Consider the following 18,113-nt stretch of genomic DNA (forward strand, 5'->3'; position numbering starts at 1 on the left):
AAAAATCAATTGAAAAGCTTAGATTTAATAAGCAAATTCAGATATACTACCCTACTCCCTTCAAAAAATGAATAAATGGAAAGATGTTTCTGAATGAGAGGACAGATATTGAATCTTCCCACATTAAAATATAAGTATATTCTAATCAAAAATTTCATTGGGAAGATCATTTCACAAAGTGCTTATAAAGTTTATTTTATAGGTACCACTCTAGTAAGTGAAGATGATAAGAGATATCACTAAATATGACATTGAGTTTGGTGGCTAAAGAGCCAAGCTTCTGAGAAAAAAATATTTTTATTTTTTATTTTTTGATGAAAATGCTTCTTATAAAACACCTACATCTACTAAAATATATGGAAAATCAAACTTCTAGGTTTTGATCCAGGATTAGCCACTAATTTGTCATATAACTAGTTATTTAACTTGAGACTCTTAATATCTTACCTGAGAATGGGGATACCTAGCCCACATTTTAATTATACAGCTCAAATGGGATAATATAGTACTTATTTCTTAAGTACAGGAATTGCAAATGAAATGCAAATGTGTGATTTTTAATATTAGAGCTCGAATATTTAGCAGTGTTTGGGTCACAGTAAGTACTTAAAAGTCATAGCTAACAATTATAATCTACCAAAGAAGCAGTAGCCTGGCTCAGCAACTAACAATCAACCCTCTGACACATCAAATGCAATAAATTCTAATTTCAGGGATGAAGGATTCCCAACTATGAGTGCTCAGGTTTTCTAAGAGTCAAATTGTGAAATTTCAGCATCGGCATTCATCATAGCAGTGATTCACTTTTAAATAGGGATATAGATCCCACTCTTCTCCCACCATTCACATTAATATATTTTTAATTGTGCAACAGTTTGAAATTTTTTCAAAAGGAGAATCTTGCTTTTTCCTATCCTTAAACTAAAAAAGGAAGGTTATAACTCTTAGAGGCCTGTTCAAAGATAAACTATGGAAAAATCCATTCAAAAATCCAGTGGCAATAAATACTTGCAAAAATTTGCATGTCTGTGTGTGTTTATGCATGTGAATGCAGTCTTACCAAACACAGCAGATACTGACCAGACCTAAGCAATTATTTCAAAAGCAACAAAACCTAGCAAAAACTAACTTTGGCGGGGAGAGGGGTGGCGATTGGTGGTGGTGCATATTCACCAGTAGCCTGATAACCTAAAAGTGTGTACTGATGGGCAACTGCCCTACTGGAAGATGACAGGAGAGTAATGGAAGCTTTTGCCCACTGGAAGATAAAACCAAACATATCTAGTTTAATACTTAAATATGAATATTATAGAGGAAAACTTAAATATGTATATCATGAAATGGTTGAGGGAAGAAAGGGAAGAGGCTATTAGAAGATTAAGCTTCCACAGATAACCTTCCTTTATATCTTCATGGATGTAAATGGTAACATCTCACTGGGTTTAACTTCTGAAATTGTATACTTTTTTGGAGTTGATAAAATTCTAAATGTTCTGCATCAGCTACTATTTGGCTCTTTAATTCTAAAATAATTCCTTCACGTTCACTATTAGTGGATAATACATAAGTGGAAAGAAACTGACATGAGGACTACCTGCAGAATGTACATGACTTGATGCTGTTTTAAAGTTTTATTTCTTGTCAATTTAATTATGAACATAGTTACTAAAATAGAGTGCTGATAGTTTAAAGAGGAAGGGAATTTTTCAGTCAAGTTTTTCTTCCTGTGAATCAGTTTTCATATACCAGCAACTGAAAATATTATTTCTGCATAGGGCACCTGTAACCATTTTAATGGATTTTTGCTCCTAAACCTCCAAATTCTAATTTTTTTTTCCCTCTGGGTGTATTTGTAATCATTTGAAGATATGGCGAACTTATGGTGGTGCTGTCTCTTCAGTAACATCCATCTCTTAAATATTTACAGAATGTAAATGCTGTACTAGAATCTGGAGACACTCCAGGAACTCATAATACCTAAATATCACACAAGGTGGCAGGCACTAGACAAATGACGTGAAAGCACAGGATTCCAGAGACCAGATTTGGCAAAGTTTAAGCCTCCAGCGTGGAGTCAAAAATATCGGGGATGACTGTGAAACTGCATTTCGAGTTGAGACGAAACACTTGCGGACCTGAGTCCTGGCTGTGAAAGGTTCCCTGTCCATCCCTCCTTTTCCGTGCACTTCTCCTGGGGAAAGGGCAAAATGGTGAGAAGGCTAGAGAGGAAAGGAGTCTAGAAATCGTCCTTTTTATATAGTCTGAAAAGATAAGCTAGGAGATCTTCAGTGTGTGCTTCTACAATTCGTAGCTTCAGCCTATCAACAAAAGCTAGAAATCAAATCTGACCCTCTCTCTGCTCTCCCTCGAAAGCCGCTTCAATCTGAGAGGGCAGGGAAGGCTGAACTGCCTGCCGTGGCAGGAACAACACTGAAGGCCACGCTTAAGTAACTCGCACACTGTGTACCCTGGGAGCTCATCCCAGCTTGAAGGCACCTGCCCGTGGGGCGGGGCCGCGCCGGGGCGGCCAGAAGTGGAGCCTCCCAGAACCTGCGGAGTATTCTTGGGCTGCGACCACCTTCCCCTGCGGGCGCAGTGGGGTTCCGCCAGCTGGGTTTCTCTAACAGGGTAGGTTCACAGAGTCTACGTTCCTGGCTGCTTTGCAGACTCCAGAATCCACAAGCTTTCACAGGAAAACTGGGTAACTGTTAACGTTTTGGAGCTTCTCTTCACTTTATTATTGAGGTGTACGATAATTTCTGTTCCTCAGTACCATGAAAACCGCTTGCCACTTGGTGCCGGAAGACTTGGTGATATTTCCCACTGGCCTCTCCACTTGATATCTTGGGTCTAATCATGAACCGTTGAGCCATAATTTTTCAACTATAGAGTATGTTTAGTAGGACCTTTCCTGAAGTGACTGAAATGAGAACAGATTTTTGAGAAGACTTCCCAGAATCGGTGTGCTGTGAAAATTAATACTTTATTATGTGGTAGGCACTTTTTAGAGCTAAAATATAAATTCAGTTAAGAGCCCTTAGGACTCTTGTTATTTCAACCCCTATAATCTACAGCTAAAGATACTTAAACTCAGAGAGGTCAATTAGTTAGCCTAATCCCGTACCATCAGATCCTGAATCAAAGGCCAGCAAATTCTTAAACTGTTTCAGCCACTATGCTTTTCAGTTCACCAGGAAACTTTTTCAAAGACTGGCAAAGTTCTGACTCGTTTGACAATTAATTTTAATGTTTGGTGACAGACATTTGCACAGATGACTCATGGTGATCTGTATATATTCTAAATTCTAGGGCCTGAGATGAACAAAAACACACCATTGCGTTACCTTTTGGACTGGCTTGTATAGTTTTTCAGCCTCTGCATAGCCTAGTATGATATTCAGGAGATATTAGGATTTAATCAATTAATTTGGTAAGCGTTTCTGACAGGATCTGCCTAACTAATAATTGATCTACCAGGATTGCTAATGACAGTCTGCATTACTCCCGGTTCACACTGGCCAGATGATTATAAAAGTTTGTTGACGTTAGGTAGAAATACACCCTGCCTTCATAAAGACCGATCTGAGCTCAGGCAGCCTAGCTCTTAACCACTAGGCAATACTTATTCCTAAGATTTTGCATATTTTGCTCACTGTTCTTTAAACACTTTTAACCTCCCCCCAACCCCACCCCATCACCACCACCTCATTTCAATTTATTCTGAACTAAGAGTAGGACCACTTTCTCTGGAAAGTCTCCCCTAACTCCTCTCCAAGGTTGGGCTTGACCATTCCATGGTACAGTCTGAGCTTTATATTATCCAGATAAAAATACCCTAGATCTTTAGGCATAGCTCAAACCTCAACATGAAATCATTAATCTGGACACACTGATTTCACTGTCTCTAAATCACTGTGCTCAGCTACAAGTTATTATAAGCAATTCCTCTTGTCTGTAAACATTTTTGGCCTTTAATCTCTTAAAACACTATCTAAAGTCCAATTTTAAAACTATGCCCTGATATAGTCATCACACTCAAAATATATTCAAAATTTGATTTCTCTCATCTCCACTTTTAACATTGTGTTAACATTTGATATCTCTTAGGCATTACTGCAGTACATCCTTATTAGACTTCCTGCTTTGGCTCTAACCTTTACCCTTCATTCAATTCTTAACACAGCATTCAGAGTGAGTCTCTTAAAGTTAGAGATCATGTCACTTAAAACCCTCCAATGGCGTTTCAAACTACCCTTAACCTTGGTTTCCCCTCCCGCACCCCCCCGCCCCCGCCCCTAGTGAGTATGTTTTCCTAATTTACTCTGGTGAGCACACTGGTAAGGGAAAAATAAAATCGACAGTTAAGGAAACTGCCTTCTATTATCAAACCTCATTGACACCACCTAGTTGTCTAGTCTACTGATGACCTTCATTCCTGCTCATTCTCTTCCTCTCACTCTACAACATATCAATCTCCACAGTGTTGTTAAAGTCATCTTTTCAAAATGATAGTGTTGCTTCTTTGTTTAAGCTTCTTTGATGTTTCTCCATGACCAACAGAAATTTTCTAGCTCGACATAGGAAGTCTTTCCTGATCTGGCCATCTCTCTCCTTCCGCTTTCTACTCCATCTCTCTCCTTCCACTTTATACTCCAAGTGTCAGGCTACTTGTATACATCATGTAATTTCATTATTCCATTTCTTTGTGCAATTTATACCTTCTCTTCCTATCTTTTAACCCAATAATTGAATATAGAAAGTTATAAAAATTACCTAATAGAAAACTTCATACATAATGACATTTATGGCAGTTCAATTCATGATATAAAAATGAAAACAGTGGGAGACCACCTAGCAAGACCAGGTGCTGTAGGTGTAAAAAATAAAAAATAAGAGATTGTAAGTTGACAAGATCCTTGCAATCTGTGAGGTCAACCAAGGGTTGCCTCACCTAAAAAAAAAAAAAATGAAAATAGTCTAAATCCCTAATAATATAATTATTATAATACAGCCACACAATGGACTATCATGTAACATTTTAAGTTGTATGTAAAAAGGTGAGTTTTATTTTGTATGAAAATAAGACACCAATAAAAGTATAAAAAATACAGAAAAGTTTGAAGAATATAAAGATAACCATAATCCATCATATTAGAGACCCGCTAACAACATTTTTGAATGTACCCAATATTTTCCTCATGGAACTATCCATATAAATATTTATAAATACCCCATATGCAGTTCTTTTGTACTTTTCACTTAACACTATAACTTTAGTCTTATCATTATAATATTCTTGGAAAATGTTTTAATTACTGCATAACATTCCATCAAAGGGATGCATCTTAATTTATTTGACCTTTCCCCTATTTTGAGGAGAGGGCAACATAAAAAATGCTGCAATAAATATCATGAATGTTTATCTTTGTTTGTGTTCTAATGTAGTGTAGAAGCTTGGCCCAGTCCCACAACTTTCTGGGTAAACCTATTTGAACATCAACCTTTAATAACCATATTATATGCCTTATCGCCCCATCCCTGGGCTTGTCTGAAGTTACCAGAGTGACCATCTGATACAAAGCTAGCCAATCCAAAGGCTTACTAGTAGCTTAGTCTGGACTCAGAGGCTTGTTCAGAGTTAGTGATTGAGTCAATCATCTTCTCTCATTCAGAAATTTAAACAGTGATCCAGAAGAAAACAGGTCAGTCTGTAGAGAGAAAAGAATTGGATACCTAAAGAGAAGCAAATAAGTTCTTGAAAGAGTAGCTTAATTGTCTAATGGCTTTGTAGAGCAAGTTCCCATATTGAGGCATCTGTCTTTGGATTTTGTGTGTGTGTGTGTGAGAGATTTAAACATAATGTAATATAACTGTTAAAAATGAGATAACCTGGGTGGATCTTTGTTCTTTGCAAATAGAAGTTATCTAATAGTATGTAACTTTTTTCCCATAGTATATATACCTAGATATGAATACCTAGATAGGAAAGAGTAGCAACAGTTTTAAGGCTCATGATTTGCCAAATAGCTTTTCCAAAAAATCTGTTATCAGTTTACACTCAACATAAGTAGTGTATGCATCCATCACTCTGTATTCTCACTGAAAATAGCTTTTAATTTTTACTAAAAGTGGTATTTCATTAATCTGTTGATTTCCTTTGCCAATTTTTTACTAGATATCTTATTTATAAAAGTTCATAACTGTAATAATCATGACAATATTTTTCCTGTTGTTGCATGACTTCCATATGTTCTTAACCTGCAGTTTAAAATTTTTTATGTGGTCAAATTCCTAGGTATTTTTTCTAGGTTCTTCTATTTCATCTAACTCTCAAAAAATGTATGTGTGTATATGTTTTCAACTATATAAAAAACCCGCTTAGTGAATTTTAAACATTTTATGTTTAAAGTATCAGAACATCTTTTTTTTAAAAAAATGAAATCTTGTGCTAATCTTGCATATGAATCATATAAAAATGAGGTTAGATTTGTGGTGTTTTTATTTCTGATACATCAGCCTTCATGAAACCATACGAGATTCTTGGCACACTACTTGAAAACTTGTGCTTCAATCAATATATTACACACACACACACACACACACACACGATGCAAGTTATGAAAGCCTAATTTTTTCACCAAAGAAATAATTTCCTCAACACTATTTACTGAATAATCCTTCTGCTAGTCATTGCTCTTTATCATATATAAAGTATATAAGCATATGTACCAATTAAATATTATTTATACATATGTAATCCATACACTGGTCTATTTCCAAGCTATCTAGTAACTGAGCATTCTGAACATTTTTCCCAACATGCGATCAAGTTCTCCCTTATTTTAACTTCAATATATCATTTATTATATGTAGGGCAATCTCATTGATCTTTCTTATAATTATCTCTGCTATTATCCAATGTCTATTTTTCTTAAAAGATTTTAGAATCTTTTTATTTCAAATGTCATTGGGATTTTGATGAAATTTGACATAAACCTATAAATTTACTTAGGAACAGTCCTTCTTTAAAAAAAAAAGACTTCTTTATTCAAGTCCTCTTTTATTTTCAATTAAATGTTTTGTTTTTCATTATTTTCATTCTATATTTTTATTTTTTCACTTTAAGACATTTTAGTGTTATCACAAACCCTATTTTCTACAGTCATGTTATTTTCTGATTACAAGAGTTTAAGAAAAAATGTTTTTATATTTTTACTCACCTTAATGGGTTTAATTAGTTCATTTTTTAACTTATAAAAACATATTGTAGGCATTCCTTTATGTTTGCCTAACCTGTTCTTTCATATCAATAAAATAAATTAATATTGAGCAATTGATCAGTAATTAATCAATAAATAACATCAAGGGTTTTTAAAACTTTTTAATGGAGGACTTAACCTATTTTGATAAATTTGGTTTTCTCTCTCAGTCCATGGTCTCTAATTTTTTAGGCCACCATCTTGTTTCTTTGTTTTGTCTTGTTATAGGGACTGAATATTCTTTGCTTTTATTTTCTTCTGTTTTGAAAGGTATGTTTTTAGTTCTATTGCAATTTCTATTGTTGTAGAAAATGTTATACCTTTATTTCTTGAATTGTTAGTGTCAAGAAGAAAATGTAATAGTTCCTGCTACTTAAGATCAAAAGTGTAGCACACTTTCTTCTGCTGTCCTTTCCCCATAGGGTTGTTGGATTTAGCAAATAAAAACATAGGATGCCTAGGTAAATTTGAATTTCATATAAATACTAGGAAATAATTTTTTAGTATAAGTCCCATGCAATATTTGGAACATATGTATATTAAAAATTATTCATAGTTATCTGAAATTCAAACTTAAATGGGTGTCATGTATTTTATTTGACAACTCTACTCTCCCACCCAAACTTTACATATAATCAGCTTTTATACTCAGCATTTGTGTATTATTTTCTTGCACAACTACTTAAAATTTTTGATGTTTTATAAACAAATTGTTATTCAGACTTAATGTCATGTTTAACTAATTTTAGTATTCATTACCAATCCTTTTATACCATGACTTCCACATTCTTGAACTCTTTTAAAAAGGCACACGTATGATGTTTTCTGTTTTCTTGTCTATTACCTGCACATATAAAAGACAATAAAAAAAAAGGCAGGTGATAAAAGATTTTTTTAATCTCACAATTCAGAAGTCGTTCTATTGTCCTTTGACATTTACTGTTGCCAAGGTCTTTATCCATCCTCCCTTTTGGGTTTTGTATATAACCAGAATTTTTCTATTCATATTCTTTTTTCCCTAAGCTGTTTCAAAGCATGGTTTTTGTATTTGTTTTCCCTAAAATCTAGTGAGCATGTATATTTTTAGCTCAGGAACAGTTTCTTAATTTGATTGATTCTATTCCAAACATCATTTTCCTTAGAAACACCTTTAATTCTTACGTTGGAATCTCTATTTTCAGCACTTTGTCTTTTCTCTCATTGTTCCCACCCCATTATCCTCTACTTAAACATTTAAGACCATCTTAAGTTTATTCATTACAGTATTTGATATTCTGCAGTGTCAATTCTTCTCCTTATTGCCTTTTACTTTGATAATAGTATTTTAAATTTCCATATAGTCCTTCATTTTGTATATTTTTCTTTACTTTAGAGGTTCTTCTACATGTGTGGATTTCTACTCGTTTTATTGATTTCAGGTTTTGTCATGCTACTTAAGACACCGATTTTTTTGAAAAATTTTTTAGGAGACCAAAATAGTTCATTTTTAGGGCTATAGGATTTTAAATCTTTATAATGATATTCCTTTCTTTGGTATTACAATTTCCTCTTATTTCCCCAAACAGGTCTACTTAATTTTTCTTGGGAAGTGAAATCCAAACGTATTTATATATTAGAAGTTAGGACTTGTGAATTCCTATTGAGTCTACTCCATTTTTATAATGGCCAAGATCTCTTATGTAATTAGCTTGAGTTCATTTTTGTACATAGCTCTGAGTTCAACTCCATATTTAGCAGATATTTCTCTATTACCTATTGTACTGAGATTAAATTAAATTCTTCTGCTTGGATCTCTAATTCTGAACTGATGAAATATCTTCAATTTCTAGCATTCACTTCTATCAGCTTTTGTCAACAGCTTTTGTCAACATCTTTCACACTTAAACTAAATCTTGTACTTCTTGTTACTCAGTGTCTGAATCTATGAATAAATGTGAAAACTAGGGAGGGGAATGGGTGAGAGTACATTGCAGTAACCTTAAAGTACAGCATCTTTGCAACAAAAGGATGGTTCCTGAATTTTTTTGGTCGACACAGATAACATCTCTAAGATATCGTATCCTGGATTAAAGGTCATTCAGTGTTTTCCTACGTGTTGTCGTAAGTACTTGAATTATACTGGTCCTATAGTTAATTCATCCACATTTGAGCAACAGGCTGTCTACCAGTTTGAGTTTCAAGTTTTGTGTTTTCGTTTTTTTTTTTTTTTTCCCTGTAGCTTCCTAGGGACTTTACAGGAGAGTCAAGACACTATTTCATAGCTAGCTAGCCAATTTCAGTTCAAACCAAAATGTAAGTAAATTGTTTTGAAGTCATTGAAACACAAAGTTGAACATACAGTATGATTTCATGCACAATAAAATGCACAGAAAAAAAGACATGAAACGGGATGAATTTTCTCCTCAAATCTTTTATACATTTTATAATGACCATGTATAATATTTATAGTAGCAAAAAAACACACTCTAATTTTAAATATATAGAAATCCTTCTAAGGACCTCCTCTTGAAGCAAATGATTCTTAGCTGGTGTTAGGGGAAACTGTAAATGTTGCTTGGGATTACTTGGGTTATAGAATTTTCTTCCCAGCAGCATTTATTGGGCTTAAGGTTTTGACTAAAGCTGTTAACTAAATGAACAGAATTATAAGTTTTCTCTTCTGTGATTATTGTAAAGATGTGAATTGTGATCAAATCTCCTGTAGTACTCATGGCATTTATGGGGTTTCTCTCCTGTGTGAACTCTTTGATGAATTCGAAGAGCTGAGCTATGACTGAAACCCTTACCACACTTAGCACATTGGTAAGGCTTCTCTCCTGTGTGGACCCTCTGATGAATGTGAAGATTAGAGCTATGACTAAAGCCCTTTCCACAGTCATCACATTTATAGGGTTTTTCTCCTGTATGGACTCTCTGATGAATGAGAAGATGTGAACGCTGACTGAATCCCTTACCACACTGTTCACATTTATAGGGTTTCTCTCCAGTATGTACTCTTTGATGAGTGTGAAGCTTTGAACTCTTGCTGAAGCCCTTCCCACATTCATGACAAGTATAGGGTTTCTCCCCTGTATGGACCCTCTGATGAATGCGAAGATCTGAGCTGTGACTGAAGTCCTTCCCACAGTCATCACATTTATAAGGCTTCTCTCCTGTGTGCACTCTCTGATGAATTTGAAGATTCGAGCGCTGGGTAAAGCCCTTACCACAGTCATCACATTTATAGGACTTCTCTCCTGTGTGGACTAACTGATGAATTCGAAGATTGGAGCTCTGACTGAAGCCCTTACCACACTCGTTACATTTATATGGTTTCTCTCCTGTGTGGACTCTCTGATGAACATGAAGTACTGAACTCCGACTAAAACTCTTACCACACTGATCACACTTAAAAGGCTTCTCTCCTATGTGAAGTCTCTGATGAATATGAAATAATGGATTTCTACTGAGGTCCTTACCACACTCAAATTTATAGAGTTTCTCTTCTGTATGGACTCTTTGATGATTGTGAAGACTAGAGATCTGACTGAAGCTCTTTCCACATATATTACATATATAAAGAAATTTCCCTGTGTGGATTCTCTGATGAAAGTGAACACTTAAGCTCTGACTGAAGTTACTGTTAACTTCATCACATCCGTACAGCTTCTTAACTACATGGATTCTTGGATGTCTGTATAGGTCTGATTGCTGAGAGAAACATGCTGTACTGATGGAGCACTGATACAACTTTTCTCCAAGTTGACTTCTCTTGTGGAGAACACACTGTGAGTTCCAATAATAAATTTCTTTACATTTATTACATCCACAGTATTTTTCTTCCATAGAGTCTTTCAGTAGGTCATTTTGGCATATCTCTTCAATGTACTCTGGAAGGGTATCCTCTATTGGGACATAAGAATGCTGGACTATGAGCTTCTTTTCTTTTTCCATGGAGAGATTTTTCCTGGATATGCCAAGATGGTATCTGCTTCCTTGAAAACCATGTGACTCACTCACATAGAATTCTCTACTGTAATCTTGAGTGTGTTTTGTTTCCAAGGACTGCCAAGGTATAAACTTTGTATATGTTAAGTTCCTAGGACTTCTGCCTTCAAAAGTTAGTTCACAGTTCCCATAACTTGGTACTTGTGTGGAGAATATTAACCATTCTCGATAATGGGAAAAGTCTTGTTGCTTTAGGTCTTTGGAATCTAGCCCTTGAATGGTATCCACATACTTTCGGTTCTCAAATAACTGAGTGCTAGCATTCTTCCAACCTGGCCAGCAGGAAAGATTTTCATGTTCTAAATATCTAAATCTTTCTTTGGGGGATTTGTAGCTCTCTTTCCAGTTTCCTAGAAGCGTAAACAGATAATCCAGTGGTGAGATAAAGACTGTGTTTAAAAATTTCCAAGTATCTCAAATCAATGACCTCCAGAATTATAGGGATATATGTGTGAGTTAGAGGGGGAGAGAAGGGTTATGACGGGCTGCTCCAAATTTGGGTCTGAAATTCATTTGTTTGTTTATTCCTATGTGTATTCATTCACTCATTCATTCATTCCATAAAGTATCTTGAGCATCTACTACTTATTCTTGGAAATAAGAGTAAGGCTGACTGCTTTATGGATATTGTCTTTAAGACTGAGATTTAATTAGATTACTCTATTTGGGCCATTATTATAAAAAATAAAACACCTTTTTTTTGTTTCTATTTTTCCGTTCTAGAATAGTGTCATAGATTGTATTTTAAAAATGGCTGTATTAACTCTTTAATCTACATCTTTTGGCATTTACCTTCCACAGTGACTTTAGGCTGGGCTATTCATTTGCTTTGGTCACTGGGACAATAGCAAAAGTGATATAAGCAGAGACTTGAAAAGTGCTTGGGGCTTTTCCCTCTCTCTTGCTGGTTTTGAAAATCCTGTGACTATCACTACATAAATGAGCCTGGGCTAGCCTGTTTGAAGAGGGACATGTGGTCAGCCCATTCCCATTATCTCCACTGATACTGACCAACTACCAGACATGTGAGTCAGACTGTCCAGCATAATCTTAGACCATCCAGCCCCAACCAACTGACTCCATGATAGAAGATAAATGTAACCAATTAGAAGCATAAAAAATAATAATTCAAGTCTCTAAGTTTGGGGTAGTTTGTAATACAGCAAAAGCTAACCTATACAAATAGTATGAAGAGAGAATACAGGATGACTCAAAACTGATTATGTGTGGAGAGCTATGCTTTAAGTGTAATCCAGAAAATATGAATAACAATCACAAATACCTATAAGTTACATAGCCTAGGTGTCTTGAAAGATGTCTTGCTTTGCTTATCTTCTATTTGTCATCTGATTTAAGACCCATTTTTGAGACTATTTCTTCTACCTCAGTACAACACCTAGATAAAGAACCAAAATACTCAACAAAATTGGTCCCAGAAGAAACTATTCCCTAACAGCTGGGATAACTTTACCTACTGACATGACATTTGTGTAGTTCTCCCACATGACCTCTCTGTAGAGCTTTTTTTGAGAAAAATCCAAGAATGTCCACTCCTCCCAAGTAAAAATAACAGTCACATCTTCAAATGTTACTGCCATCTGGTCAAAGATCAGGCTTTTCAGAAAGAAGAAATCTAAATGAGAAGATGAACAAAGAAAAACATTCATCAGGTAATATGAGTGGCAAATAAAATAGAAAAAGAACTTCAATAATGAAGAAAATCAACAAAGGTGAGAGGAGACATAATAATAGCAATCAAATGGCTAAATAATATATCCAGTCTTTGAACCCTATCACCATCATAAGAAACATAGCATTTATCTGCTAACCACTGGGCTAACTACTTCATAAGTATGTCAAGTAATCCTCACAGCAGTCCTATCTTATAGATATTATTATTATCTCCATTTTATAAATTAGTAAACAATGTTTGTAAAAGATTAGGTAAATTCCCAAGATCCATGCCTTAACCATGAAACAGTAATTTAGTGCTTTTTATTACTATGTTTTCAAATGTTAAAATTTTTAAAGATAAGTCTAACACAAGTGAATACATAAATAAAATAAGAAAATTGGGATGCTCAGAAACCCATACTACAAGATTGAAAACCGGTGTTAGTGTGGAAAATAAATGAACTCACTGGTCCCTCATTTTGTAAAAAGTACAGAAAAATAAAAATCTAACATTATGCTAAAGAAGCCACTGACAGAAGAATATATATAATATATAAAGTTCCATTTATATATGTTCAAAATTAGGCAAACTAAACAATCTTGTTTAGAGATACAGACATAGGTAGTTAAGACTACCCGCCCCTCCCCCCAAAAAACTAAGGAATAATAAACACAAGATTTGAGAGATTTGAGATAGCAGTTGCCTTTTTAGGAGAAGAAGGCAATGTAATTGTGGGATCATTGGGAGGCTTTTAAAAGTATTTTCTAGTTTAGATGGTGGGTGTCCATGTTATTGTATTTTAAATTGTACATGTCTTTGAATATATTCTTTTGCATTATGTAATACATCACAATAAAAATTCAAATTTATTAACATGTAAAATCCAATTACATAATTTAGAAAAAGCCTGGGCATATAAATAATAATCACTAAAAGTTATTTTTAAAATAACATTTACGACAGTAATTTAAAAATATAAATTCCTAAAAATTAACTTAACAAAAACACTTAAAACCTCTATAAAGACAGCTTTAGAATTTAGAACTACTCTACAGTCTTAGGTAGGAGAAATAAATATAATTTTGTTCTCACTAAACTAATCTATATTTTTAATGAGCTCGCAGTGACAATACTAACAAATTTGGGGGAAGGGGAGAGGAGGTATCTGACAAACTGATTTTCAAGTGCTTTCATGAGAAAAAGAAAAATTGTGAAAAAGGAATAAAGAGGGGAGACTAACCCAGTGGTATATTAAAACTTTAATAAGGCCACTGTAATTATAACACCATGGGGTTGACACAAGAATAGAGAAGATCAATGGAAAAGAGTAGAAATCTGGAAATGGGCTCAAATATAGCAATATATTCTAAACATGGTAAAGGTGATATCAAATTCGTGGGGGAAAAGATGGCAATTTAATTAATGATGCTGGGACAATTGACTAGCCATCTGGCCCCGCCCCCCCCCAATTTTTTTTTTAAGCTACACTCCCTGGCTCAATTTCTTGTTTCTCAGTGACCTGAAAGAATTATATTGGATATGCATTGTTTCAAATAATAACTAACATAATAGTGATTAATTGTTAGTGAGTTCTATTTGTTAAGCGGTATACTGTTTTTTACATGAATGATCTTATTTAATCTTCTTAATAACTCTATATAGTAGGTTCTATTTTCCTACTTCAGCTGAGAAAAAGGCTATGTAACTGAATCTAGTTTTATAACCAAGAAGTTGTAGAGGTATGAAACAAGTTTAGGTAGTGGGTCCAGAGGCTGTATTTTGTCCAATATGCTATACAAATAAAACATACTGAAAGGTTAATATAGTCAATATCTAATAGTTACTATATGTAACTTTTATTTCCTTTTTTTCCAAAATAGAAATCATTATAATGTTATTCTGTGGAATATTCCCAATACGTAAGCTATCTTTTCCTTATGCTCACTGAGTGAAAAAAGAAAGGCTACATTCCTCTTCATTATAACTTAAATGTACTGCATATAAAGGAACAAAATTAAATACATTCTGATACCAGTATAATAATTGAGAAATGGGTCCATGAAACAGGACAGCCCCCAAACTGATCTGTGTTACATTTGTGTATGTGCCTGCATGCGTGCGTGTGTGCATGTGTGTGTGCATAAAGAATTCAGTAATTTGGATATGAAAAAGTAGCACTACAATCAACGGAGAAAGGAAATGTTACTAGAAAAATATAATAACCAAGTGGAAAGAAAAGAATGTTTAAGTTTCAGAGTTAAACATTTAAAATACTTGAAACAATTTTTAATAAATGAAAATAATTATGAATTAGATTTGGGGATGAAGAAGACCTTTCAAAGCATAAACCTATACAAATAAAAAGAAATAAGATTTCACTTTATGCAAATTTTTTAAATTTCAAAATTTTTTAAATAATTTATATACATATATCCTAGATAAACTCATGTGTGTACATTTGTACATATGTATGCATATATATTAGTGTTTTTACAGATTAGTGAGTGTGTATATAAATATTAGATAAGAGACTGTTAAGTCAATAATGGCTGCCTCTGGCTGATGTGCAGGGGACTCTGAATGCTGCATAAGAATAAGAAACCGATTAAATTTTAACAGCTCTCCACAATGTGGCCTCACCTTATATATTCATATATGCTGTAATGCAACTAGCCCAATTTCCATATTTGTCCCCTCAAATTCTGCCTGAGATTAAATGATGGTTTTTCTGTCTGGAGTGATATCTTCCTGTATATAATGATTATTGAAATCTGAGTTTCTGTTCCCATATTTTAAGTGCCTCTCATTCTAGCAGTTTAATGTCCAATAACTTTAGAAATTAATACTAACTTCATATGGTCTATTTCCTCAATGTTAAGGAAAGACATTCTTGTATTTATCTCAGAGCACAAAGACAAATATGAGTTATAGAGTAGACGTGAATGACTAAGTAAATGGTGGGAAAAGACAGTGGTAGGCAGTGTTCTGCTGTATTGGAGGCTTACCAGGCAAGTGAGAAACATCTATTCTGTCTGGTCCATCCATTTCCATGGCCACTGCTACTACTCCCACTACTCATGGAGAATTAAGGGGCATTTTATAAATGAGAAAAGACAATCCTACTCACCTGGGTTCAGACAATGAGGAAAATAGTGAACATTCCTTCTTTGTGCTCCTCTTTTGGGTAAGGATGGAATGTTGCAAAGGCTGAGCTGTGGGAGAAGAAGGAGGAATGAAAGACATGACAGACTGGGCATGACTTAAAGTTCCCAAAAACACTACAATATCCCCAAATACCCTACAAAGAGGTCAGAAAGAACCCAAGAACATTTCTGTTCCCTTTCAAGAACCAGGAGAGTTATGAGGACTGGCACCAGGACCTTATTTCTGACCCTCTAGAAACTTCAAAGATACAATTCTAATTTAAACATGAAAACAGAATTTGATCTCGGTTTAGCCCTTCCAGGGATGCAGATGCTCTCTATGTAATTTAACCTCTCTGGGCCTCAAGGCTTTCCTAGTTTATTATTAACAAGAACAATAAAAATAATAGAAATAATAGCAGGGTAGTTAAATAGTTTCTATTCTTTATTTTTCTTATTTTGTCCACCAATTAAGTAGACAGGTAATTCCATTGCTCTCTCCTATTGTTACAACAGAAATACTGGATTTTCTACCAGAGTACCTAGAGTCTTAGAGAAGTATCAACTCTGTCACCAACCACTTCTGGAACTTTGAAAAGGACAAAACTATAGACCTCGCAGGGCCGCACTTTACTCACCTGTAAAACTGGGGCATGAGCCTTTGCCACCCAGATCCAGCCTTGCTAACACAGGTCCCTGAGGAAAATAAGCAGTTAAGAGCCCTCTTTTTCTAGAGAGAAAACCGATTCATGAGCGTCCCAAAAGCAGGCCAAGCGCGCCACGGATTCACATGTTCAAGCGGGATCTGTTTGTTTCAGGGCCACGATCTGCAAGGCCTCGGCTCCTGCAGCGAAGACGCGCGTATCCTCGGTTGCGCGTCCAGACCCTAGACCCAAGCTGCGCCCCCAACACCTCCCAACCCCGAGCACCCAGGCCTCTGAGCCCAAGCTGCCTTTGCTCTCTTCTCCCCTTCCCCTTATTCAGTTTTAACATGGGGAGGCTCGTCTGTGAAGAACTCACACTGGTGTCTCCGGGATTTCTAAGCCGGAACTGCTTCTCAGCCCTGACCCTTTTCTGCCACTCTTTTTTCTGCCACTCCTCCTTCAGCTACAGCTCTCCTCGCCCTTGTCCGCTTCTGGCTGGGTGCTCCCGAGGGTCCGTGTCACTTACAGAGCCTCTAAGGTGGACGGAGACACCAAATCACTCCGTGTACACAAACAATGGCCGCAGCCCAGCTAGACCAAAAGAGCCTCAGGCCTTGGAGTAGACACTTCGTTTGTTTCCATGGAGACGTGAGGGGGCGGGAAAAGCGCAGGAAAACGTAGCTCCTGATTGGCCAGAAAGATCGAGAGGCCGTCCGGCGCTGCGCCACCAGCGCTCTAGGGCGGGAGAGTTGTGCACTCGCGCGCTCTGAGCCGAGGTTGGGGCGGTACCTCCGCATACTAAAGAAATAAGATTATTCTAGGTGCTTTACAGCCCTTAAGAAGCGGGCAGAGCTGGGGGTTCAGGAAAATGAGCGGCCGACCTCGGAGAATTCTGGGACCCTCACAACCCGCGAGTGCGGAACCCCTCAATAGGAAGGTGGTGAAACCCTTGGTGTCGAGTCCGCTTTGTGGACAAGAGGTGGTTGTTCATGCCGTTTGGCGCCCTGGACAGAATGGGCACCCCATTAACTCTTGCACTACTATCGTTCCTAAACTCGAGATTGGAATCAGGAGAAACCTTTCAAGTTCCAGTTTACGGTTGCGGGGGCCCGCTTTGCTCCTGCTGACTCACTAGTCAGGTCAGGCTTTTCTCCGTCCTCTCTTCCTGCCAATTTCTGGGCTTCTCGGGTGACTCCAAGCAGAGAGGAAACGCAAGGTGGGACTGAGGTGGAGCCAAGAGAAGGAGCCCCTTCTTGGTATCCTGGGAGCAACAGAAAGCCATCCAAACACTTGCTCTTCTCTTAGTCGTTGAGTGTTATCTTGGGAAACTTCATTTCCTTAAGCACTTTCCCTCAAACTCGGGCTGAATCCGTAGTATTCAACAATTTAGTATGCAAGGAGCCTT

General features: G+C 36.1%; 1 protein-coding gene across 7 annotated transcripts; it reads right to left on the reverse strand.

Annotated features, from left to right (window-relative positions):
- Positions 1-9,453: 9,453 nt before the first annotated feature.
- ZNF214 (zinc finger protein 214) lies at positions 9,454-17,368 on the reverse strand. 7 transcript variants are annotated; one of them, XM_011383489.2, is made up of 5 exons: positions 17,235-17,368; positions 16,703-16,760; positions 16,049-16,133; positions 12,718-12,879; positions 9,454-11,596 (listed from the first exon to the last, which is right to left on the reverse strand). In XM_011383489.2, exons 4-5 carry the CDS (start codon positions 12,842-12,844, stop codon positions 9,903-9,905), a joined length of 1,821 nt encoding a protein of 606 aa, XP_011381791.1. In that variant the 5' UTR covers positions 12,845-12,879; positions 16,049-16,133; positions 16,703-16,760; positions 17,235-17,368; the 3' UTR covers positions 9,454-9,902. The 7 variants fall into 7 exon arrangements, 5 of the variants coding, with proteins under 5 accessions (XP_011381791.1, XP_011381788.1, XP_011381792.1 ...); XM_011383486.2 differs by having other exon boundaries at positions 17,085-17,360; XM_011383490.2 differs by lacking the exon at positions 16,703-16,760 and having other exon boundaries at positions 17,085-17,360.
- Positions 17,369-18,113: the final 745 nt, after the last annotated feature.

This window comes from Pteropus vampyrus, unplaced genomic scaffold (genome assembly GCF_000151845.1).
Source record: "Pteropus vampyrus isolate Shadow unplaced genomic scaffold, Pvam_2.0 Scaffold522, whole genome shotgun sequence".
Classification (NCBI taxonomy): domain Eukaryota; kingdom Metazoa; phylum Chordata; class Mammalia; order Chiroptera; family Pteropodidae; genus Pteropus; species Pteropus vampyrus.

What these genes read in the sequence shown, in the direction of transcription:
- ZNF214 (XM_011383489.2), bottom strand. Translation starts at nt 12,844, where the DNA reads ATGGCAGTAACATTTGAAGATGTGACTGTTATTTTTACTTGGGAGGAG. An exon ending in CACAAATGTCATGTCAGTAG is followed by an intron (nt 11,597 to 12,717) that starts GTAAAGTTATCC and finishes TTACGCTTCTAG; the next exon opens with GAAACTGGAAAGAGAGCTAC.